This window comes from Podarcis erhardii (genome assembly GCF_964252035.2).
Source record: "Podarcis erhardii genome assembly, chromosome: 2".
Lineage (NCBI taxonomy): Eukaryota > Metazoa > Chordata > Lepidosauria > Squamata > Lacertidae > Podarcis > Podarcis erhardii.
Genome location: NC_138498.1, coordinates 126,287,372 through 126,312,007, shown reverse-complemented (window position 1 = coordinate 126,312,007; position 24,636 = coordinate 126,287,372). Strand labels below are relative to the sequence as shown.

At 44.3% G+C, this 24,636-nt stretch overlaps 1 protein-coding gene across 4 annotated transcripts; it reads right to left on the bottom strand.

Moving 5' to 3' along the window:
* Window positions 1-6,035: 6,035 nt before the first annotated feature.
* Window positions 6,036-24,008, bottom strand: LOC309334697 (uncharacterized protein). 4 transcript variants are annotated; one of them, XM_081849272.1, is made up of 2 exons: window positions 23,730-24,008; window positions 6,036-8,672 (listed from the first exon to the last, which is right to left on the bottom strand). In XM_081849272.1, the coding sequence occupies exon 2, from the start codon at window positions 8,560-8,562 to the stop codon at window positions 7,036-7,038; it is 1,527 nt and encodes a 508-aa protein (XP_081705398.1). In that variant the 5' UTR covers window positions 8,563-8,672; window positions 23,730-24,008; the 3' UTR covers window positions 6,036-7,035. The 4 variants fall into 4 exon arrangements, with proteins under 4 accessions (XP_081705398.1, XP_081705401.1, XP_081705399.1 ...); XM_081849275.1 differs by lacking the exon at window positions 23,730-24,008 and adding an exon at window positions 21,360-21,493; XM_081849273.1 differs by lacking the exon at window positions 23,730-24,008 and adding an exon at window positions 9,316-9,423.
* Between the last annotated feature and the right edge of the window lie 628 nt (window positions 24,009-24,636).

The window sequence follows — 24,636 nt, the reverse complement described above, 5'->3', positions numbered from 1 at the left end:
GAAGGAATTTTTTTATTTTGTTTTGACTACCACGGCTACCTATCTGTAACTAGGACAGAACTGAACTGAACTGAAGGGTTCAATCAGCCTGCTTATATAGAGCTCCAGTACAATGTTACTGTAACAACTTTCTAAAACTATCCAATCACTGAATGTCACTTTCGATCCCTTATTTGCATAACTATCTACAGTATACCCCTGCTGGCCCAGGGTGAGAACTTCAGTACATAGCAGACAGTGTTCTCAAAGCGACCAGCATGAGTTTGACCAAACTGCGGGAGGCAGTGGAAGACAGGAAGGCCTGGCATGCTCTGGTCCAGGGGGGTCACAAAGAGGCGGACACGACTAAACAACAACACATGCCTAAAGGATCTTCACTGGCTCCCAGTATGTTTCTGAGCCTCCCATTTCCTTCTCGGGGGGGTGGCTGAGCATCTCCTCTCCCCCCCTCCCTTGCTCGCTCTGCTATTCCCATTTCCTTCCCCGCAAGACAAAGGGATGGGGGTCTCCAAGGAGGCGCCTCCTCGGGGGAGCGGCTCCTTCTCCTAAACCAGCCCCTCCCCCACTCCCCGGATGCCCAGAAGGGAGGGGGAGGGGAGGGATACCCCACTTTCCTTTCACCCCCGCCCCAAATCCTGCCCCCCCTTCCCAGCTGCCCTGTTTGCAGATTCAGGGGGAGGAAAAGCGCCTCCCCCCCAAGATATAGATATATTTCACACCTCTTTTTCCTCCCTCCTCCGCAGAGCTGCTCCTCTTCCAGAAGGTGGAAGGTGGATCAGGCCCCTCCCCTCCCCCCTTGGCCCCTCCCACTCCAAACCTCCCTGCCTCTCTAGGAAGCGGAGCTCACTGACCCGGGGGGGGGCAGGAATGAGTGGCCCCTCCCTCCCAGAAGACACAAATTCTCCTCCTCCCAAACCAGCTCCGTTTTCCTGATTCTCTCCTGAGAAAGTCCCGGGTTCGATCCCCGGAGGCGGCAGGGAAGGAGACCCCCCCCCCACCTGGGAAAAAGTCCTCCGGGGCAGAAAGGGGACATGCCCCCCTTTTAATCCCTTGCCGGGAGAGGGTGGTTCGGTCAGTCTCACCCCCATTTCCCGACGGGGGGGGGGGGAGGCAGGGCCGGGGCGCAGGGGGTCTTTAATTCCTCCTCACTTTCTGCCATCAAGGTTGTGTCATCTGCATATCTGTGGTTGTTGATATTTCTTCCGGCAATCTTAATTCCGGCTAGGGATTCATCCAGCCCAGCCTTTCGCATGATGAATTCTGCATATAAGTTAAATAAGCAGGGAGACAAAATACAGCCTTGTCGTACTCCTTTCCCAATTTTGAACCAATCAGTTGTTCCATATCCAGTTCTAACTGTAGCTTCTTGTCCCACATAGAGATTTCTCAGGAGACAGATGGGGTGATCAGGCACTCCCATTTCTTTAATAACTTGCCATAGTTTGCTGTGGTCGACACAGTCAAAGGCTGTGTAGCTGTGTATCTGTGTATCTGAAGAAGTGTGCATGCACACGAAAGCTCATACCAAGAACTGACTTAGTTGGTCTTTAAGGTGCTACTGGAAGGAATTTGTTTTGTTTTGACTATGGCAGACCAACACGACTACCTATCTGTAACAGTCAAAGGCTTTTTGCATAGTCAATAAAGCAGAAGTAAATGTCTTTCTGGAATATATTTACATACATATGCATAATGGCATCCATTCTCATCAGCTCCAACAACAAAACAGTACGATGTAAAAGTGAAAGTAGTTTCACAGTCTCAAACTGGAAGAGAGTTAAGACAGTCTTCCTTTCTCACGCTCCACTCAGACAGGCGTGTGAAATATACCAAACATAAACATCAGCATTGGGGAGCATGAAATCCTTTATATTTGAATATTACTAATAAAAAACGAAAAAAAAAACCTATTATTATTATACAATACTTGTGAGACATGACCTTCATTTCTTTAAAGACCTGTCTATACAACTTTATATACAAATACCTGAACTTCACATGCACTCCATGCATTTAAGACTGATTTCCCATTATCTGAGTTCATTGATGGGAAGGAAAGTGAACTCGGAGAGAAATACGTCAAACACTCCATACATCTAAAGGTTTTCCTCTTCCCTTTGAGAATCCGTAGAGGTTTCTTAAGCATCCCATTCTAACTGATGCACCGCTCTGGGACTTCCAGGTTGTCGCATCGGAGTTCAGTCGCCTGCCATGCACCCTCCGCAGCAGATCAGGTCCTGTGGTCAACTGGTCCCCAACCATTTGCCCCTCCCTCACCTGTCTTTGCTCTCCGGCCAGACTAGGTTTCTGGAGCAAGGCTGGCAGACCCTTTTACCTTTTCAGAAACAGGACGAAACAGAACTGGTAAGGCTGGCACCACTCCCTTGTCCCAGGGTTACCTTAAGCCACAGCTCAAGGGAGACGGCCGGGCTTCTTTGTTACCGGTTAACCCCAAACTACAAGTTGCTTCCACAAGCTTGCAGGCAGAAATTCTTTAGTAAGGCGCAACCAAGAAGCTAGGCGTTGGATTTAGCTATTCCCCCGGATAGGCACACACAATACAAGAGAAAGTTTCTTGCTTAAAATTTATTTTAAAACATAAAGAACATGCTAAAAAGCAGGCTCATCTTTTGGTAGATTACAAGTAAAGAGAAAATAAAAACATTGCAAAATATAGCTAGCTAATACTCACTTCTACACTCTAAGGCAAAGATAGGATAGTTCAGAGTCCTTCAGAGATCTGCATTCAGAGGTCTTAGAAAATCTTCATCACAAAAGAACGGCTGCTTAGGTGGAACATCAGCAGCCGGGCGATTTTGCGGATTGCAGAGCGCACCTTCCCAGCCATTCTCAAGATCTTTTATCCCTAATTTGCACGTGGAATCAGATCCCACAGGCCCAATCACCACTCTTGGTTACATTTGAATTCTCCAATGACCAGCTTGTGGGCTAATAATTTTAACTTCTGACAGCTGGGCCAATTAAGACTCCAGAGCCTAGATCAAAGATGTTTCCTCCCTTTCTTGGCGCTTATGCAGATGCACCTCCTTTGGGCAATTAACAGGGAGATAACATCACCGGCTGGATATCCATAACTTCCCTCACAGGTGTCAACCCTTCACATTATCCAGAGAATTCCTCTCCCATAGTAAACCTTTCACGCCCTTGGAGCCAACGGGTCTATGGGTTAAAGCAACAGGACCTAGTTCCCATAATTCTTGCTGGTTTCCCACAAGGCCTCACTCTCCGCTTGACCAAAGTACTAACTTTACTACAGGTGCCATGGGGGTGGGAGAGAGAGTGTGGGTATAGGGCCCCCCATAAGGCTCTGGGGTTACTGGAACATCGGAGCACTCTGCCAAAAGTGGAAAGCTATAAAAATGTTGGGTGTTAACAAGAACTTGACTATGGGCCAGACGAGGAAGACACCCTCAACCAAAGTAGAGAAGGAGAAACAAGAGGAGAAAGAAAGAAAAAACCGACTTGATGGAGTTTCTTGCTTTCAGAGTGAAATCAGCTTATGCAAAAGCAAATAAACTACCAGGAGTTTGATTGATTTTATGAAACTCAAGATCAAGAACGCCAAACACACTACCAGAAAAACTGATTACAATGCTCAAAATTGCTGAAGAAAAGAACCAGCTATAAGTTTCTGGCTGATACGCTCAAGAAGAATTCAATTCCCTTTAGTTGAGAATTCCTGGAAGGGATTTTTTTTATGTACATAGGGAAGAAACAAAGATGGCAAGGGCCAATAAAAGCAGAGGCATTCTAAGGATCTAGAAATACGGTCAAAATTGAAGTTATCACTGCTGGGCCGAATTGCTGTGATAAAGATGAATGTATTGCCTAGGATGTTGTTTTTGTTTCAAATATTGCAAATTTTGGACAAGATGGACTGTTTCAAGAAATGGCAGAGAGATATCTCTAGATTTGTCTGGCAGGGCAAGAAACCTCGAATAAAATTTAAGATTTTAACTGACGCCAAAGAAAGAGGTGGATTTGCCCTGCCAGACCTAAAACTTTATTATGAATCAGCCGCATTTTGCTGGCTGAAGGATTGGCTGCTTCTTGAAAACACGGACATCTTGGACTTAGAAGGTTTCAATAATGTTTTTGGATGGCATGCATATTTGTGGTATGATAAGGTCAAAGCACATAAAGCTTTTAAAAACCATATTGTCAGGAAAGCATTGTTCAATGTCTGGATGAGATATAAGGATTTGCTTGAAAGTAAAACACCAAGGTGGCTGTCACCAATGGAGGCTAAGGCTCTGAAAAAACTTAATATGGAGACAAATTGGCCAAAATATTGGGAAATTTTGGAACAAGATGGAGATAGTTTAAAGCTGCAGAGCTTTGACAGTTTAAAAACTAAAGTACGAGACTGGCTTCACTATTATCAAATAAGGGAGGTTTATAACTTGGATAAGAAAAATCAAAATTGGAAACAGAATTGTTAGAACCTAAAACTAAGAATTTATCAAGAATGTATAACTTGCTGTTGAAATGGAATACTCAAGATGTAATGGTTAAATCTGTCATGATTAAATGGGCACAAGATTTTGGACACAACATTATGATGGCTGACTGGGAAAAGTTATGGACCACAGGTATTAAGTTTACAGCTTGTAATGCCTTAAGAGAGAATATAATGAAAATGATTTATAGGTGGTACCTGACCCCAGTCAAGCTGGCAAAAATTTACCATTTGTCCGATAATAAATGTTGGAAATGTAAGGAGATCGAGGGCACATTTTTTCACCTTTGGTGGACGTGCCCCAGGATTAAGGCCTTCTGGGAGATGATTTATAATGAAATGAAAAAGGTATTTAAATATACCTTCCAAAAGAAACCAGAGGCCTTTTTCCTGGGCATGGTCGGCCAGTTGGTGTGAAGGGAAGATAGAACTTTTTTTATGTACGCCACAACAGCAGCAAGAATACTCATTGCAAAGTATTGGAAGACACAAGAACTACCCACCTGAGAAGAATGGCAGACGAAAGTGATGGACTATATGGAACTGGCTGAGATGACTGGCAGAATCCGGGACCAAGGAGAAGAGTTGGTGGAAGAAGATTGGAAAAAAATTAAAGTATATCTTCCAAAATATTGTAAAATTAAGGACTGTTAGAAAGATGTTGGAAAAAGAAAATTAGGTGGTTTTGGTGGAAATGATATAAAGGATTTAATGAAAATGAGTTGATGAAATTGATGAAAGAGAGGACGTTAAATCATAATATATTAAATTAAACGAAATTACTTAAATGACAATAAGGTTGGAAGGATTTGCTGAAAAAAACGATTTGAACTAGAATACAAAATTGGGAGGTGTGAGGAGGTCGAGGAAATAAGTAAAGGAAGAAAGTAATGTAAAGGTTTAATCTGTTTTTTTCTTCTATTTTTGTTTGTTTAAGTGAATGTATTGTTATCCTATTTTTCTTTTCTTTTTCTTTTTTGTATTTTGTATTGCTTATATTTTTTCTGCTTTTTGTAACCTTTAAACTCTGAATAAATATTATTTTTTTAAAAAAGCAGAGGCATTCTAGAGGAAATATATTTTAAAAAAGAGCTGGGAGATGGATGCATCAGTAGACGAGCTGGAGGAGGGAGATAGCTGATAAGGGGAACGGGGACTTAAAACTGTTTAAAGGATTCAATGATGGATTTAAAATTGTTTTCATTGAATGTGAATGGTTTGAACAACAAAACCAAATGAAATAAAATTACACATATTTTCACAAGGAAACAACAAAAATGATTATTGGTAAATAAAGGACTAGGACAGGAATTCATATAAACGACAGCAGCAAGAGTACCTTATGCACAAAAATGGCAAAATCAAGAGACAGCTCCACTTGATCCAGAGAGCGGCAGTTAAAAGTGATGGAATATGTCAAATTGGCAAATTTAACTATGAAAATAAGAAATCAAGGCAGACTTTAAAGAGGAGTGGAAACCTTTTGTTGATTATTTAAAGAATTTTTGTAAACATGTACAAACACAGGTAGGAGCTGAATTTGTGGGGGTGGGGGCACTAGGCACAAAGCCCTCCTGTGGGATTCCGGCACTCCTGGACGCCGTCCCTGATTCGCGCCACTAGTTGCAAGAATCTTCAAAAGAAACAATTTGGACAAGATAAATTGCACATACTTCAAGGAAAAAGGGGGAGTAAAGACTGCTGACAGAAGAGATCTCTGATAACAAGACAAGAATAAAATATGAGAAGATACGTCAAGATACGGTACAACAAATGACTGAGGGGGGAAAAACCTGCCTTTCCTTTTTTTTATGTGAGTAAACAAGAATCCCCTCCCCTAATGAGTCAGAAATTAAGGACTTAAGCTGTGGATTTAAGACTGTGTGGGGATAAACTTTCGAACCAAAGCAATGTCTCAAGACGAAGCTGGAAAGCTAAGAGTTTTGGAATGACGCAGTTAAAAATGCCGTCGCCATTTTGGGAGGCATTGTTGGAGCTCTTGGGTCTGGGAGGAGAAAGAGAGAAATCAACTTCTTGGTGGGACTTAAGAGCGACAAATGCCTAATTTATGATGGAAAGAGCGATGTTATCTACGAAGGAGATATATGGAAACCATCTGGGCTTAGTTTGGAGAAATGGGAAATCCACACAGGATTATTATATTTGCTTATCGGCTTAAGGAGACTAACAGAAGAGATCGTAAAGGAAAAAGAGAAATTATATGAACAAGATATGATGTGGAAACACCAAGATAAGACTGGATAGAATTATGAACTTTGTCTGGACTGATTGGGACTGATTTGGACATTAACGCAGTAAGAAGATGATGATCTGAATCCCCCTTTGGATCTTGAAGTATGGGTTCCCCCAACAAAATTTAAAAATTTGGCTTTGTAATTTGGAATTTATGTGATGTGATTTAATTTGATGTGATTGGCCAGTTAATAAAAAATATTTTTAAAAAAAGAAAAACAAAGAAGGAGACTCCACCACACTCCTTGGCAGCAAATTCCACTGTCGAACAGCTCTTACTGTCAGGAGGTTCTTCCTAATGTTTAGGTGGAATCTTCTTTCTTGTAGTTTGGATCCATTGCTCCATCTCCGATTCTCTGGAGCAGCAGAAATGGTTTCTCCCCTGTGTGACTCCATTGATGAATTCTAAGGCTTCCGCTAGTAGTGAAGCTCTTTCCACACTCCAAGCATTTAAATGGTTTCTCCCCCGTGTGACTCCGTTGATGAATTCTAAGGTCTCCACTCTGACTGAAACTCTTTCCACACTCCATGCATTTAAATGGTTTCTCCCCTGTGTGACTCCGTTGATGAATTCTAAGGTCTCCACTCTGACTGAAACTCTTTCCACACTCCATGCATTTAAATGGTTTCTCCCCTGTGTGACTCCGTTGATGAATTCTAAGTTTTCCACTCTCAGTGAAGCTCTTTCCACACTCCATGCATTTAAAAGGTTTCTCCCCAGTGTGACTCCGTTGATGAATTCTAAGGCTTCCGCTAGTAGTGAAGCTCTTTCCACACTCCATACATTCAAATGGTTTCTCCCCAGTGTGACTCCGTTGATGAATTCTAAGGCTTCCGCTAGTAGTGAAGCTCTTTCCACACTCCAAGCATTTAAATGGTTTCTCCCCCGTGTGAGTCCGTTGATGAATTCTAAGGTCTCCACTCTGACTGAAACTCTTTCCACACTCCATGCATTTTAATGGTTTCTCCCCCGTGTGAGTCCGTTGATGAATTCTAAGTTTTCCACTCTCAGTGAAGCTCTTTCCACACTCCATGCATTTAAATGGTTTCTCCCCCGTGTGAGTCCGTTGATGAATTCTAAGTTTTTCACTCTCAGTGAAGCTCTTTCCACACTCTATGCATTTAAATGGTTTCTCCCCCGTGTGAGTTCGTTGATGTTTTCTAAGGCTTCCACTCTGACTGAAGCTCTTTCCACACTCCATGCATTTAAATGATTTCTCCCCTGTGTGACTCCGTTGATGAATTCTAAGTTTTCCACTCTCAGTGAAGCTCTTTCCACACTCCATGCATTTAAAAGGTTTCTCCCCAGTGTGACTCCGTTGATGAATTCTAAGGTGTCCACTCTGACTGAAGCTCTTTCCACACTCCATGCATTTAAATGATTTCTCCCCTGTGTGACTCCGTTGATGAATTCTAAGTTTTCCACTCTCAGTGAAGCTCTTTCCACACTCCATGCATTTAAAAGGTTTCTCCCCAGTGTGACTCCGTTGATGAATTCTAAGGTGTCCACTCTGACTGAAGCTCTTTCCACACTCCAAGCATTTAAATGGTTTCTTCCCCGTGTGAATCCGTTGATGAATTCTAAGGCTTCCGCTAGTAGTGAAGCTCTTTCCACAGTCCATGCATTTAAATGGTTTCTCCCCCGTGTGAGTCCGTTGATGAATTCTAAGGTCTCCACTCTGACTGAAACTCTTTCCACATTCCATGCATTTAAATGGTTTCTCCCCTGTGTGAGTCCATTGATGTTTTCTAAGGTTTCCACTGTCAGTGAAGCTCCTTCCACACTCCATACTTTCAAATTGTTTATGTTCTCTCTTTTCACACTCCATTTATTTAAATGGTTTCTTCTTTAGTTCCATTGGACATGGCCCACCAGAATTCTGACTGCCTTCTCCATTGTCTTCTTTCGATGGGGTGGGGAGAAAATCCTATTTGTTTTCTAGGAAGAGAACAAAGTAGTATTACAATTAGCACCTGCTCTTATTTTAAAGTCTTTTACAATCTCTCCAAATTTTTAGGCAAATGAAATAATGTCAAATAATGGTCATGCATCATCAGCCTTTTATAACCCTTAATTATTGTTAATGAAGCAGTATTATATTAGAATACGGTTGAACTGTGGGCTTTACGTTTGATAAAAAGTGGTTTCTCACAAGAAAGGGAGCTGCTCTATGTTCCATGAACCTGGCCAATATTCATCAGGGTCCTAAGTTCATCATGAAGTTCTTCATCCGCTGCACTATAATCCTCCATCCCTTGGGCCACATTTTGTCCCCTTCGACCTCTAGATCTTTATTATTCACCTGCACAGTCCCTTTGGCCTCGGGAGGTCCATACTGACCATTTTGGGAGACCCGTATATAAGTTTAGTGACAAGGCTTGGTGCTTGTGGTCGGTTGAAGGAGTGCTCAGTTGGAGAATGTTCTTGGGGTTGGACCTCCATCTCTCAGCCTTGCATTATGGAATGGAGAGAGCTGGAGATGCAGAAGGAAAGCAGCTGGAACCTGACCGCTGGGAAGGCCAGATTGAGACACCCGCCCCAATTAGGATTTATAATAATTATATGCCACTGCGTCTCGCACCTGCCTCCTGACACTGGCTTATCTTAGCAGAGATTCCCTGTCCAGGCCTCTCTCACTGTTCTTCCTCCTTTGCTCTGGGTGGCCAAGGGCTTCTGGATAATCTAGCTCTGCTCCAACTGGGAATTATTTATTAAATATAATAATAATAATAATAATAATAATAATAATTATTATTATTATTATTATTATTTATTATTTGTACCCCGCCCATCTGGCTGGGTTTTCCCAGCCACTCTGGGCGGCTTCCATAGAAACCAAAAATACATTAAATTGTTATACCTCTCTTCATCTGAATATCACAAGATAAAAATATGTGTGACACTGAAATAGGTGAGTATTAAAGGTGAATAACACTGCTTGTTGGAAAGAAAAGAAAGAAGATGAAACCAGTGGTGTGTCCTCCTGAATGTAATGTAAAATAATAATAATAATAATAATAATAATAATAATAATAATAATAATAATGAAGTGTAAAGAAGAAACCAATCTTCAAATCAGTTTCATATTCCCTGGCTGTATTTCTCAGCCATGATTGTGACTCAGAATCTTAGCCACAATTTATTCTAGAATATCAACTGGATCTCTTTGTAATAGGAGCCAAGCATCCCTGGGATTTCATCCAGACATTCCTTTAGTGTGGGCAGCAGCAGTGGAGGAAGGAAGGAATTAACATTGGGGGCAAACCACTTCCTTCAGAAGGTCTTCCCCAGCGGCCAGAAGGGTTGATAAACTGCTCAGTGGGGACACCTTGGCTTTATAGTGTTAGGGTCTGGATACCAATCACAATCCTTTGGAAATGTCTCAAGAACCCTTAAGATCCAGTTCCACCAACTCCCAAGTAACACTGATCCCTAGAGGAACCTTCTGTGCTGAGTTGAGGCACCTCTGGCCCTCCAGATGTGGTTGGACTCAAAGCACCACTTGCCCAAGCAAGGATGGCCCATGGCCAGGGAGGATGGGAGTCTTATCTGGGGGGGGGGACACTTTCCCCTTCTTCCACCTCCTCTGAAAATGCGGAATGGGGGAGGTGGGGCACATTGACGCAAGGGGACATTGACACAACAATAATATTTCAATATCAAGAAATGATATTCCTGTCACCCAAATGTGCCTATGCATGTGTGAGTAGAACAGTTGCGACTGCGCTGGCTGCCAGTTAGCCGTTGGCGTTTGAAGAGAATAGGTGTGTTTTTAGCACGACCAACTAAAAATTATGTGAAATGTAAGTGTTCCAACACATTTTTACGTCATTTAGTTAAGATTTAAAAATACCAAAGGAAAGTTATTCCACTCAGTAATCAGGATTACAGGTGATTTTCAAATAAGTTCAGTGGCTTTATTAACAATTGTTAGATTTTTGAAAAATGTCCGTTGGCGCACTTTGATACACTAAGGGTTAGCGCCTCCAGTAATGGCTGAATTCCTCTGATCGAGAGGAACTTGCTTTGTGGAAATCTGGGTCTAGCCGCCACGGCGAAGGCGGAGATCCACTAAAAATCACAGGCGGGAGAAGCCTGTGAATGTGGGATTCGGCTGGCACCTTTTGCACCTCCTCTACTCGCGGGGAAACCTGTTTTCAGGGATCCGGAGCGACGTGGGGTGAGTGGCGTGGTGCTTCGAATTGACTGCTTCTTTCACGGAGTGAAGCCGCATTGCTGTTGCCGGAGAGCGCTGACTTTTTCCTGTGGACAATTTGATTCTAAAACAACTACCCGTGAGTAGAACAGAAAATTGGATCTTTAAACGTCTTAATTTGGCACCGAAACGGGGAGGTTTCAAACAGGAAGTCCGCCTCCCCTTTTTGTAAATAGACTGAAGCAAAGAGGCTGCAAGCTAAAGTCTTGGAAAGCCTTCCGTAAAGGATTAAACCTCCATCGGTTAAAATCACTAAACCCCCCTTGGAAGCAGGAGAAGAGGGGGGAAATTTTGGACCGTGTAAGCCTGCAGGAGAGAGTGAAGAAAGTCAAATTACCACTGCTCTGAACCTGGAAACGGGCTGCTAGTAAGATCGACGTTTTGGAATTGCCCATTGAATGTGAATAGATTGTTCGTTGACAGCTAGTTAAATAAGAGAAATACATTGTTTCCATTGTCTCCCTCTGCGTTTAAAAAGGAGTAAAAGTAACTGAAAATTGAAACTAACTTTATTGTTTGAACTGTGCTTAAAAGGATTGATTGTTGTTGTTGTTGTTTAGTCGTTTAGTCGTGTCCGACTCTTCGTGACCCCATGGACCAGAGCACGCCAGACCCTCCTGTCTTCCACTGCCTCCCGCAGTTTGGTCAGACTCATGTTTGTAGCTTCGAAGACACTATCCAACCATCTCGTCCTCTGTCGTCCCCTTCTCCTTGTGCCCTCCATCTTTCCCAACATCAGGGTCTTTTCCAGGGAGTCTTCTCTTCTCATGAGGTGGCCAAAGTATTGGAGCCTCAGCTTCACGATCTGTCCTTCCAGTGAGCACTCAGGGCTGATTTCCTTAAGAATGGATCGGTTTGTTCTTCTTGCAGTCCATGGGACTCTCAAGAGTCTCCTCCAGCACCATAATTCAAAGGAATCAATTCTTCGGCGATCTGCCTTCTTTATGGTCCAGCTCCATACATCACTACTGGGAAAACCATAGCTTTTACTATACGGACCTTTGTTGGCAAGGTGATGTCTCTACTTTTTAAGATGCTGTCTAGGTTTGTCATTGCTTTCCTCCCAAGAAGCAGGCGTCTCTTAATTTCGTGGCTGCTGTCACCATCTGCAGTGATCATGGAGCCCAAGAAAGTAAAATCTCTCACTGCCTTCATTTCTTCTCCTTCTATTTGCCAGGAGGTGATGGGACCAGTGGCCATGATCTTCGTTTTTTTGATGTTGAGCTTCAGACCATATTTTGCGCTCTCCTCTTTCACCCTCAATAAAAGCTTCTTTAATTCCTCCTCACTTTCTGCCATCAAGGTTGTGTCATCTGCATATCTGAGGTTGTTGATATTTCTTCCGGCAATCTTAATTCCGGCTTCAGATTCATCCAGCCCAGCCTTTCGCATGATGAATTCTGCATATAAGTTAAATAAGCAGGGAGACAATATACAGCCATGTCGTACTCCTTTCCCAATTTGGAACCAATCAGTTGTTCCATATCCAGTTCTAACTGTAGCTTCTTGTCCCACATAGAGATTTCTCAGGAGACAGATGAGGTGATCAGGCACTCCCATTTCTTTAAGAGCTTGCCATAGTTTGCTGTGGTCGACACAGTCAAAGGCTTTTGCATAGTCAATGAAGCAGAAGTAGATGTCTTTCTGGAACTCTCTAGCTTTCTTCATAATCCAGCGCATGTTTGCAATTTGGTCTCTGGTTCCTCTGCCCCTCCGAAATCCAGCTTGCACTTCTGGGAGTTCTCGGTCCACATACTGCTTGAGCCTTCCTTGTAGAATTTTAAGCATAACCTTGCTAGCGTGTGAAATGAGTGCAATTGTGCGGTAGTTGGAGCATTCTTTGGCACTGCCCTTCTTTGGGATTGGGATGTAGACTGATCTTCTCTAATCCTCTGGTCACTGCTGAGTTTTCCAAACTTGCTGGCATATTGAGTGTAGCACCTTAACAGCATCATCTTTTAAAATTTTAAATAGTTCAGCTGGAATACCATCACTTCCACTAGCCTTGTTATTTGCAGTGCTTTCTAAGGCCCATTTAACTTCACTCTCCAGGATGTCTGGCTCAAGGTCAGCAACCCCACTACCTGGGGTGTACGAGACATCCATATCTTTCTGGTATAATTCCTCTGTGTATTCTTGCCACCTCTTCTTGATGTCTTCTGCTTCTGTTAGGTCCTTACCACTTTTGTCCTTTATTATGGTAATCTTTGAACGAAAAGTTCCTTTCATATCTCCAATTTTCTTGAACAGATCTCTGGTTCTTCCCATTCTGTTGTTTTCCTCTATTTATTATTGTTTTGCTCATTTAAGAAGGCCTTCTTATCTCTCCTTGCTATTTTTTGGAAACCTGCATTCAATTTCCTGTATCTTTCTCTATCTCCCTCACATTTTGCTTGCTTTCTCTCCCCTGCTATTTGTAAGGCCTCGTTGGACAGCCACTTTGCTTTCTTGCATTTCCTTTTCATTGGGATGGTTTTCATTGCTGCCTCCTGTATAATGTTGCGAGCCTCCATCCTTAGTTCTTCAGGCACTCTGTCCAGCAGATCTAAATCCTTAAACCTGTTCCTCACTTCCACTGTGTATTCATAAGGGATTAGATTTAGATTGTATCTTACCGGCCCAGTGGTTTTTCCTACTTTCTTCAGTTTAAGCTTGAATATTGCTATAAGAAGCTGATGATCTGAGCCACAGTCAGCTCCAGGTCTTGTTTTTGCTGACTGTATCGAGCTTCTCCATCTTTGGCTGAAGAGAATATAATCAATCTGATTTCGATGCTGCCCATCTGGTGATGTCCACGTGTAGAGTCGTCTCTTGTGTTGTTGGAAAAGTGTGTTTGTGATGACCAGCTTGTTCTCTTGACAGAACTCTATTAGCCTTTGCCCTGCTTCATTTTGCTCTCCAAGGCCAAACTTGCCAGTTGTTCCTTTTATCTCTTGGTTCCCTACTTTAGCATTCCAATCTCCTATAATGAGAAGAACATCCTTCTTTGGTGTCACTTCTATAAGGTGTTGTAAGTCTTCATAAAAAGGTAAAGGTAAAGGTACCCCTGCCCGTACGGGCCAGTCTTGACAGACTCTGGGGTTGTGCGCCCATCTCACTTAAGAGGCCAGGGGCCAGCGCTGTCCGGAGACACTTCCGGGTGATGTGGCCAGCATGACAAAGCTGCATCTGGCGAGCCAGAGCTGCACACGGAAACGCCGTTTACCTTCCCGCTGGTAAGCAGTCCCTATTTATCTACTTGCACCCGGAGGTGCTTTCGAACTGCTAGGTTGGCAGGCGCTGGGACCGAGCAGCGGGAGCGCACCCCGCTGCAGGGATTCGAACCGCCGACCTTTCGATCGGCAAGTCCTAGGCGCTGAGGCTTTAACCCACAGCGCCACCTGCGTCCCGGTAAGTCTTCATAGAATTGGTCAATTTCAGTTTCTTCCGCACCAGTAGTTGGTGCATAAACTTGGATTACTGTTATGTTAAAAGGTCTGCCTTGGATTCGTATCGATATCATTCTATCATTTTTGAGATTGCATCCCAGTACAGCTTTCGCCACTCTTTTGTTGACTATGAGGGCCACTCCATTTCTTTTGCGGGTTTCTTGCCCACAGTAGTAGATAAGATGGTCATCCGAACTAAATTCGCCCATTCCCGTCCATTTTAGCTCACTGATGCCCAGGATGTCAATATTTATTCTTGCCATCTCATTTTTGACCACATCCAACTTACCCAGGTTCATGGTTCTTACATTCCAGGTTCCTATGCAATGTTTTTCTTTACAGCATTGGACTTTCCTTTCGCTTCCATGCATATCCGCAACTGAGCGTCCTTTCGGCTTTGGCCCAGCCGCTTCATCAGCTCTGGATCTACTTGTACTTGTCCTCCGCTCTTCCCCAGTAGCATGTTGGACGCCTTCCGACCTGAGGGGCTCATCTTCCAGTGTCATAACTTTTATATGCCTGTTGTCTTTGTCCATGGAGTTTTCTTGGCAGGGATACTGGAGTGGCTTTCCGGTTCCTCCTCCAGGTGGATCACGTTGGGTCAAAACTCTCCACTATGACCTGTTCATCTTGGGTGCCCTGCTCGGCATAGTTCATAGCTTCTCTGAGTTCTTCAAGCCCCTTCGCCATGGCAAGGCAGTGATCCATGAAGGGGAAAAGGATTGATACAAATCGAAATTGTTTCCCTCTAGAAGAAGCTTTTGAAATTGTTGCATGAGTTGAGCTGGGGGGATCTCCAGCTGCAAGATAAAAAACTGTGAGAATCTGGGACTGACCTTGGATTGTTAAGAATGTTGACAGAAGAAGCCTTAGTGGTTGCATTATGTAAGATAAATGACTCACTGGAACAGCTCCATAAGAAGACGGATGTGATGACTATAAAAATTGATAACTTGGGACAAAAAGTGACTAATTTTGGACAAAAAGCGAACATTAATACAGAAACTATTCAGGAATCGATACAGGGATCTACTTTGACATGGCAAATTGTAGAGAAGGCGGGGGAGAAAGTTGTCGTTGTTGAACCTAAAATAGCACAAGTGGACAGGGAGAGAGCCCCAGCCTTACAGATGTAATTTGATGACTATAAGTTGATGCCTTTTATAATTGGATTTAGGGAAAGTCAAATTTTGAGGATTGGAGCCCTGCTTGGACTGGAGAAGGAAAGTTGGATAGATCCCTTCATGCAGGGATTTATTGACCTCTGGGACCTGGACTTGGGTCAGGAGGAGATTGGAGTTGTGGGGACCTCCAGATTTAGAAGAACTTTGAAATACGTCCTGAAATATCTTTGGGATCTTAGTTTTAACTATGGAGATTTGGCTGAGCTGTCGAGAAGGAATAAAAACATTGCTAGGTGGGAATTTCCCCGAGATCTACTCTGCAGCATCAAAGGAAGGAAAATAAGAACAAGATCAGCAGAAGACAAAGCAAAGTGCATGTATAAATATGAAGAAGACTTGCAGAAGGGACTTGGAAAAGAGTTAAGAGCCTCGGACAGAAGATCACCAGGTTGATGGACTATATGGAATTGACGGAGATGACTGGCAGGGTCCGAGACCAGGGAGAGGAGACAGTGGAAGAAGATTGGGAAAGGTTTAAAGTTTATCTATGGAAATACAGTGGTGCCCCACAAGACGAATGCCTCGCAAGACGGAAAACTCGCTAGACAAAAGAGTTTTCCGTTTTGAAGGTGCTTCACAAAACGAATTTCCTATGGGCTTGCTTCACAAGACGAAAATGTCTTGCGAGTTCCTGCGGGGGTTTTTCCTCCCCCCCCTTTTTCTAAGCCGCTAAGCCGCTTATCCGCTAAACCGATAAGCCACTAATAGCGCTAATCCGCTAAGCCGTCAATGGGCTTGCTTCGCAAGATGAAAAAAACTGCAAGACGAAGAGACTCGCGGAACTGATCCTTTTCGTCTTGCGAGGCACCACTGTAATGTAAAATGAAAGAGTGTTAGAAAAATGTTGGAATGAAATTATATGGCTTTAGTAAAAATGTTATAAGGAATTAAGCATAAATAAGTATTTTAGTATTAATGGAAAATAAGGTTAAAATATGTTGAGATAACTATATGACAGAAAATAGAGAAAGATGGAAAGGACTTGCTGAAATAATTTATAGAAATGGGAGGTGAGAGGAGGTCGATGAAACAAGGGAATGAAAGAGAGGGTATTGAGATGGTATGATGTGTGTCCTATGGGGCGAATGCAGGCTTTCGCTGAAGAGCTCTCCAGGCTTCGTGCAAATCTCCGCAAGACGCAGGAGCCCGGCGCTGGACTCCCACGGCTTGCAGAGAGTTGCCTGTTCTGGGGGCTGGGGTCAGGGGAAGCTTGGGCTTCCCCCGCCCCAGCCCTGTGCCTGGGGGGGGGGAATAATTTTTCCCCCTTTATTTCCCCCCCAAAAAACTAGGTGCGCCTTATGGGATGGTGCGTCCTATAGGGCGAAAAATAAGGTGATTATCTTATTTTTTAATAAGCATTTTGTTTAAATCACTATTTTTTGACTACCTAATGTGAGTTCTTATACTTTTTAAAGTTTTTCCCATTGGCCTTAGGTTGCCTATGCCTGGGATAGAGGGTTAAATCAGGGCAGGCCAAATGGGACTCAGCTCCGTCCCCTCCTTGCCCCTCCCTGCATCTGCTGCCTGAGGGGGCTGCCTCAGTTTCCCTCACGGTGGAGCAGGCCCTGAGAACAGCCTTCTCGCTGCCTTCCAAAATACAGTTATACCTCGGGTTACAGACGCTTCGTGTTGTGTGTCTTCGGGTTGTGCACAACGCCGAACCCAGAAGTACCAGAACAGGTTAATTCCAGGTTTCAGCCCTTGCGCATGTGCAGAACCGCTAAATCACGCTTTGCGCATATGCAGAAGCACCGAATTGCAACCCACACATGCGCAGACCCGGCGCTGCGGGTTGTGAATCTGCCTCCCGTACAGATTACGTTCGCAACCTGAACATCCACTGCACAGGAAACATGGCACAGAAGACCTTGGAGTCTCACCGTGGAACACAACAACAACAACAACATCGATTGGTTATACGTCACTTTGGGCTGCCCTGGGCGGTGGCGTAGGGTGTCCCCGTTACAACAGCCCTGCAAAATAGACCGGAGTTGCTACACGCTTTTGGGACTTGGAAGAGTAACTTACAGCAACCGTAAAGGGCAGACCAGTGTCGTCATTACGGGGGCCTCTTTTAAATAGGGGTGGTGTTTGGGACTTCCGGGTTAGCGCCATCGGCGAATGGCGGAGTTCCTCCGACCGGAGGAACGGGCTCCGGGGAAACTGGGTCCTCCCGCCGCGGCGAAGGCGGGGACCCGCTAGAAACCCCAGGTGGAGGAAGCCTGGGAATGTGGGGTTCGACAGTGCCCCAGGAGCACCTCCCCTATTCGCAGGGAACCCCATTTTGGGGCTCCGGAGCGAAATAGGGTGAGCGGCGCAGTGCTGCGAACTGATTGCTACTTTCACGGAGGGAAGCTGCATACCCATTGCCGGAGAGTGCTGACTTTTTCCTGTTGACAATTGGACTCTAAACAAGTACCCGTGAGTAGAAACGGAAAATTGGATCAAGAAATACCCTAATTTGGCATCGAAGCGAGAAGGTTCAAAACAGGAAGTCCGCCTTCTGCTTTTTGTAAATAGTCTGAAGCAAAAATCTTGTAAGCTAATAGCTTAGGAAATTGTTTTGCAAAGGTCGAAATTTCTTTCTTTTGTAACCACCAAAATCCCCAATTTGACCGTTTAAGCCTGCAGGAGAGGGAGCAAAGAAAAATAAGTTTCCACCGTTTCAAACCTGGGAACGGGGGTCAGAGACAGAAATTGTCTGAGACGTCCATTGGCTGCGAATGGAACATTTTGACAGATAGCCAAAAAAGAGAAACAAATTGATTCCAATGTTGCCTTTTGCATTCTAAAGAAACAAAATACTTGAAAATTGAAAGTAACTTTCTTTTGTTGGATATGCTTTGAAAAGTTACAGATAGGTAGCCGTGTTGGTCTGCCATAGTCAAAACAAAAAATTCCTTCCAGTAGCACCTTAAAGACCAACTAAGTTAGTTCTAGGTATGAGCTTTCGTGTGCATGCACACGAAAAAGGGACGTTGCAGGAAAATTGTGTATCTGAAGAAGTGTGCATGCACACGAAAGCTCATACCTAGAACTAACTTAGTTGGTCTTTAAGGTGCTACTAGAAGGAATTTTTTGTTATGCTTTGAAAAGACGGTTACAAATAGAAATTGTCTCCTCTAGAGGGAGCTTGTCAAATTGTTGCTGCAGTTTACTTGAGGATTTCACAGCTGCAAGATTAAGATCGTGGAAACAGACTGTGACCTTGAATAAAAATGTGTGTGAAGGAAGCTCTGGTGCTTGTTTTTTGCAAGACGAGTGCTTTGCTGGAGCAGCTGCATAAGAAGATGGATTTGATGAATGAGAAGTTGGATTTGATGACTGTTGTTGTCAGGGAATGTGAACAAACAGGGAATATTGACCCAGAAATTATACAGGGACCAACTCAGAAAATTGGTTCGACTGTGCAAATGCAAGGGCAAATGACAACGGAGGAGGTAGCGACGGCACCTCAAGCAATACAAATGGAGAGATCCGAGGCCCTGCAAGAGCATAAGCCGTTGTTTTGGAAGAGTGAATTTGGAATGGGGCAGGAGTTTGGAGCTGAGGAGGCTCTTAAACTTGGAGGGACTTTGAAATATGTTGCTAAATATTCTTTGGATTATATTGATGACTGTGGGGAGTGGGACTGTGGGGAAGGGGAAGGTTTGATGAGGGGAGATGGACATAATTATGGGTTGAAATTCCCCAGAGATCTACTCCTCAATGAGTATAAACAACAAGAAGAAGATCTGCAGAAGGGGCATGGAAGCGATTTAAGGGCCTCGGACATAAGACTACCAGGTTGATGGACTAAGATGGATTGGACAGTAAGGACGGACATAACCCGAGACCAGGAAAAAGGGACGTTGGAGGAAAATTGGAAAATCTATAAAGAAAAATTTTAATTTGGGGAATCAGTGGAAAATTAATGAATATTAGGGAAAATGTTGGAATGAAACTGTTTGGCTTTAGTAGAAATGTTATATGGAATCATGTATAAATAAGCATTAAGTTTTAAGCCTCAAGGTTTTTTACGGTATGATAAGGTTAAATAAAGTAACGCAAATTCTTAGCAGAAACATGGTAAAACTAATAACGGTTAGAAGGATGTTGGAATGCTTATGTGATTTTAGCAGGATTGATATAAAGGAGTTGGGAATAACTGATTGTTAATCGGTGAGAGGAGGAAAAGTAAGACTATATTATACTAGGATAAATTACAGGATAAAATATTTAAAAAGAAGGAAAGAATTTGCTGAAATGGATAATTGATCTAGAATACAAAAAAAGGGAGGTGTGAGGAGGTCAAGGAAACAAGCTAATGAAAGAACATAAAGGAAATATGATGCTTTTTCTTTTTTTAATTTCTTTTTTATTTAAAGGGTTTTATTTTTCTGTCTTTTTTTCTTTTTTTATATTGTGGTGTATTGTTTGGTTTTTGTTTAATGTGGTATGTTCATTTTTGCTTTTTGTAATTGTTTAAACTTTAATAAATATCATTAAAAAAAAATTAAATAGGGGTGGTGTTTGAACTTGCGCTTTGCTAATGTTACGGAATTGGCGGGGGGGGGGCACTTGTGGTAGAGCAGGTTTCTTTGGCCGTCTCCCCCTTCCTTGCTTGCCCCTTCTGCGTTCCCATGGCAAGTCCAGCCGAATTTGACTATGGTGTGTGGAGCATATCTCCGCCTTCAGACGGAGGGAGCCAGGCAGCTTTCTGGGTCATGTGCCCAACTTTTCATGAGCTGATATTAAATCCCAACTACAGCTGCTTGTTACAAAGGGAGGGGGCAGATTCCGGTAGGTTAATGATATTAACTCTTTCCATGCTCATTTCTGATGCTCAGAAGCAGGTGACCCTTTCCTATATCTTCGTGATGACATTCTCAGTCTGACACACAGTATTTACACAGAAACACGGATAAAACACAAAAAACCCTTCACATAACTCCCTTTCTAAAATACACTGAGACTATCTTATAACATATCTCCATTATAACACACAAGTTATTCAGGTATACAGAACTGAGGCCGTTTAGGGCTTGAAAGGTCAGCACCAAGACTTTGAATTGTGCTCAGAAACGTACTCAAATATTCCTCTGCAGTAAAGGAGGCAAATGGAAGCCTTCCCATTGTCTTTGTGCTTACAAATACTGCCTTAAGGAGGGATGAACAGGGTGGGCCTGTGACCTGGATTCAGGAACTAAAGTATTTACCATCACAAAAGAATGGCCAGGCTGCCCAGATAATGAAGTTAGTGACCATTAACAGGTATCCTTGGGGACAGGATTTCTGCTGTAGACCGCCTCCTGTGATCTATTCCTGCTGTAGACAGTCTCCTTCTGTATGATATTTGGGGGGGGGTCTTGGGTGGGCAATTTCAAAAGACTATATAAGGCCTTGCACACCTCCCTCCTGGTTGTGGTGAGGAGGGGGGACACTGTTGCAATAAAGATCCGGCTTACTAGCCGCTTTGCTTCTCCATATACTCTGGTTGGCCTCTGTTATTTTCTCCTACCTATATGGAACCCACCTAAGGACTAGATGGGCTCTTGGATACCCCATAAGGGGAAAGACCAGGTTTTTTTTCTTAGAACAAAGGTCGTAAGAATATGTTTGGTTGGCACGCTTATTTATAGCAGGATAAAACTAAAACACACAGGAGCTCTATGAATCAGGTTATTCAGAAAATCCTTTTTACAGTATGGGATAAATATAATAATCTGCTGGAAAGAAAAACACCTCTTTGGCTCCAACCCACAAAAGCATCAACTTTTTAAAAAATGCAATACGGAAGAAGCAATGGGCAACTTACAGAGATCTTTTGGACTTTTCGGAAGAAAAAATAAAACTGAATAAACAGGATGAGGTGGGAGGTGTGGTGGCGGATTGGTTTCAATACCATCAAATCATCTTGTTTGGACAAGATAAAGGGAGAGGTTTTTGGACTGAAAGTTCAGTTTGAAAGAGATATTATTGAGAGTAAAGAGAAAGTGTTTCTCAAATTTCAGGTAGAAGACTGTCCAATCTGAAGAAGTGTGCATGCACACGAAAGCTTATCCCCAGAACAAACTGTTCAATGAACAGATGGTTTGCAGTGGAAGAGATCTGCACAAGTAGCTAAGTGTGAAGCAGTAAAAATGAAAGTGCAACCTTGTGAGCAGAATACTCCACACATCTTGGGGTCTTTGTGTAATAATTGTGCAAGTCAGAGTTGAGGCAAGCGCTGAAGGCTCTTCAGGGCTGGCAACTTCTTCCCAATCCCACTGGGTTCCAACAACCGCACTAACACTTAACTGTACAGAATAGGCACCTGGATGCAAAAGCCAATCCAAAGGGGTGGCTGGTAGTGGAGGTGGTGAAATGCTTAAGTTCTGAGTTTTTCATGTGCGCTAAAACTCAGCCTGCTTGGTTGTTGTTTTTTATTTAAAAAATATTTTTACCAACATGCTATAATATTATTGTTTTAGTTAAATAAATTGTTTAAGTTGTTATTAAGGAAATGTTGTCCAAATATAGACAGTAAACTTATTAAACCTCAGAATGATTTCATAATTATCTGTCTATGTACTTCTAATAGTGTAACCAAATCAGAAATTTTTGATTTAAATAGAATCATACTGACTAGTGATTTACCGTAAATTGTGATTGAAATCAATTTGACTTATATCAAATCCACCCTGATTGCAATCTACCACAATGTCTGAAATAAGGATGGAACTATACAGAGGCGAACAGGACAATGTCCTGGCAGCTGCTACTACTTAGGGGTCTGAAACGGATAAATGAAAATATTATCAATCATCACACACTCAGTTTCATCAGCAGGGAAGCCAAGATGCATCCTAGCAGGACTTTTGGGTTTGCGCTAGGCTACCAAATGGTGGTATTCAGGACAATCCAAAGTATGGAGATGAGTCCTAGTGAATACAGATGATCTGGGACAGCCAACACCCTCAGCAGGGAGGCTGGGTGATGGGGTGGGGGTCAGGGGTGCTGGAAGGGGAGGCGTCTCTGTCGAGGCTCCTCTCCCTTCCTTTAACCCTTCCATGGACTCCCTCTCTCCGTTTCCCCACCCAAAAGGGACCCAGCCAGGCGCCCCACGACCCCAGGGATTCCTGGGGACAAACTGGTAAAATCAGCAATGGTACACTGGGTCAGAAATATAGGTCATGATTAGAGCTGGGCGATATATTGGTATATAGTCCAAGACTGGCTTGAAGTTTACATTGTGATAACTGTTTCCTAATACTGAGCTGGCAATATATTACGAATCACAATGTGTGCAAGGGCTAGGCAACACCTGCTTTTCAACATTGCAATAACTTACCAGCTAAACGCTGTAATGTTAGTAGCAGCTAAACCTCACAATATCACCTGCTAAATGTTGCAGGGCTATTAGCAGATAAAGATCGTAATGTTATCATTACCAAAACTCACAATATCACTTGTGGTTTATTACCAGCTAAACCTCCAATATCACCTGCTAAACGTTGCCATGTTATCAGCAGCTAAACATTTAAATCGGCCACAAGGTCTGAAATAGGGGTGGAACTGTACAGAGGAGAGCAGCACAATGTCCTTGCAATTGCTACTACTTAGGGGTCTAAAATGGATAAATGACAATATTATCAATCATCATCTCAGTGGGACTTTTGGGTTTGGGCTTGGCTAGCAAATGGTGGAATTCAGGGAAATCCTGTATGGCAATGATGATCTGGGACTGCCAGCAGGGAGGCTGGGGAATAAGATGTGATGGAAGGGGAGGGGTCTCTGTCGAGGCTCCTCCCCCTTCCATTAACCCTTCCATGGGCTCCCTCTCTCCCTTTCCCCAGCCAGGCGCCCCACGACCCCAGGGATTCCTGCCAGGGGGAAGCCGGGAGAATGGGGGGCCTCAGCCCCACCCCCAGCCCTGCTTGGGGCGTCCAGGGGGGGCAGGGCAGCTGAGCATCTCTCGGCCCCCCAGGAAAGAGAAAGGGGAGTCTGGCGGTGCTGCTGCTGCTGCCCAGGAGATCTTGCCAGGTGTAGATCCCTGCAGGTGTTGGGTCCCCCCTTCCCCCCTGGGTCGGGGCCTGGATCGGGGCCCCTGTCGACGGGCCCCAGGGAGGGCGCTTTCCTTACGGGGGGGGTCTCCCCTTATCCCCCTCCCCCTCTATTTCCCCCCCTCCTCTCCCTCCCTCTTTACCTCTTGGTCCTCCGCCTCCCTGGCTCCAGATTAGTCCGCTTTCCTGGTCTGCAATAGAAAGGGGGGCGGCGGCGACGGGGGGGGGGCTCTTCAGCGACGCCCCTCCTCCTCTTCCGGTCTGGAAACTTCCGGCGCCTTTCGCGGCGACACTTCCGGCTCCTTTTGAGACGCGCGCGTCCCTAGAGCTACGAAAGTAGAGCAGCCCCTCCCTGTGTCCGGAGGGGAAGGAGACGGGACGGCGCTGCCTCTGGCCTCCTGCTCTGGGGGCTCCATGGGGACCCGGCCCCCTCCCCCCAACTGCCTCTCCTCCTCACGGGGAGTCTCCCTGGGGTCTCCTTCTGGGCCTCCTTCTGCAGGCCAAGCACTCAACCGGGGTCCTTCTGCATGCAGAGCAACTGCTGCATTGCTGAGCTAAGCCCCCCAACAGCCAAGCCCCGCTTCAAGCACCAGCCCCCCTCCCCCCCCCATTAAAAGACTTCAGGTAGTTGTTTTTCTCTTTGACATCTGGTGGGAGGGCGTTCCACAGGGCGGGTGCCACCACCGAGAAGGCCCTCTGCCTGGTTCCCTGTACCCTCACTTCTCGCAGGGAGGGAACCGCCAGAAGGCCCTTGGAGCTGGACCTCAGTGTCCGGGTAGAACGATGGGGGTGGAGACGCTCCTTCAGGTATACTGGACCGAGGCCATTTAGGGCTTTCAAGGTCAACACCAAGACTTTGAATTGTGCTTGGAAATGTACTGGGAGCCAGTCTAGGTCTTTCAGGCTGCCCCTCTCCCGTTAAGAAACTACCCACTGGATTCGCCTGGTAAAATGAGTGCAGGAATGACGGACCTTCCAACTCAAGGGGGGGGGGGAGAGGAGCTGTCAATACTTGTGAAACCAGTTTCCCAGAGGGGAGGCTCAGGAAGA

Excerpts from the sequence above, each read along its gene's own strand:
- LOC309334697 (XM_081849272.1), bottom strand. The coding sequence starts at position 8,562 with ATGGAGTGTGAAAAGAGAGAACATAAACAATTTGAAAGTATGGAGTGT.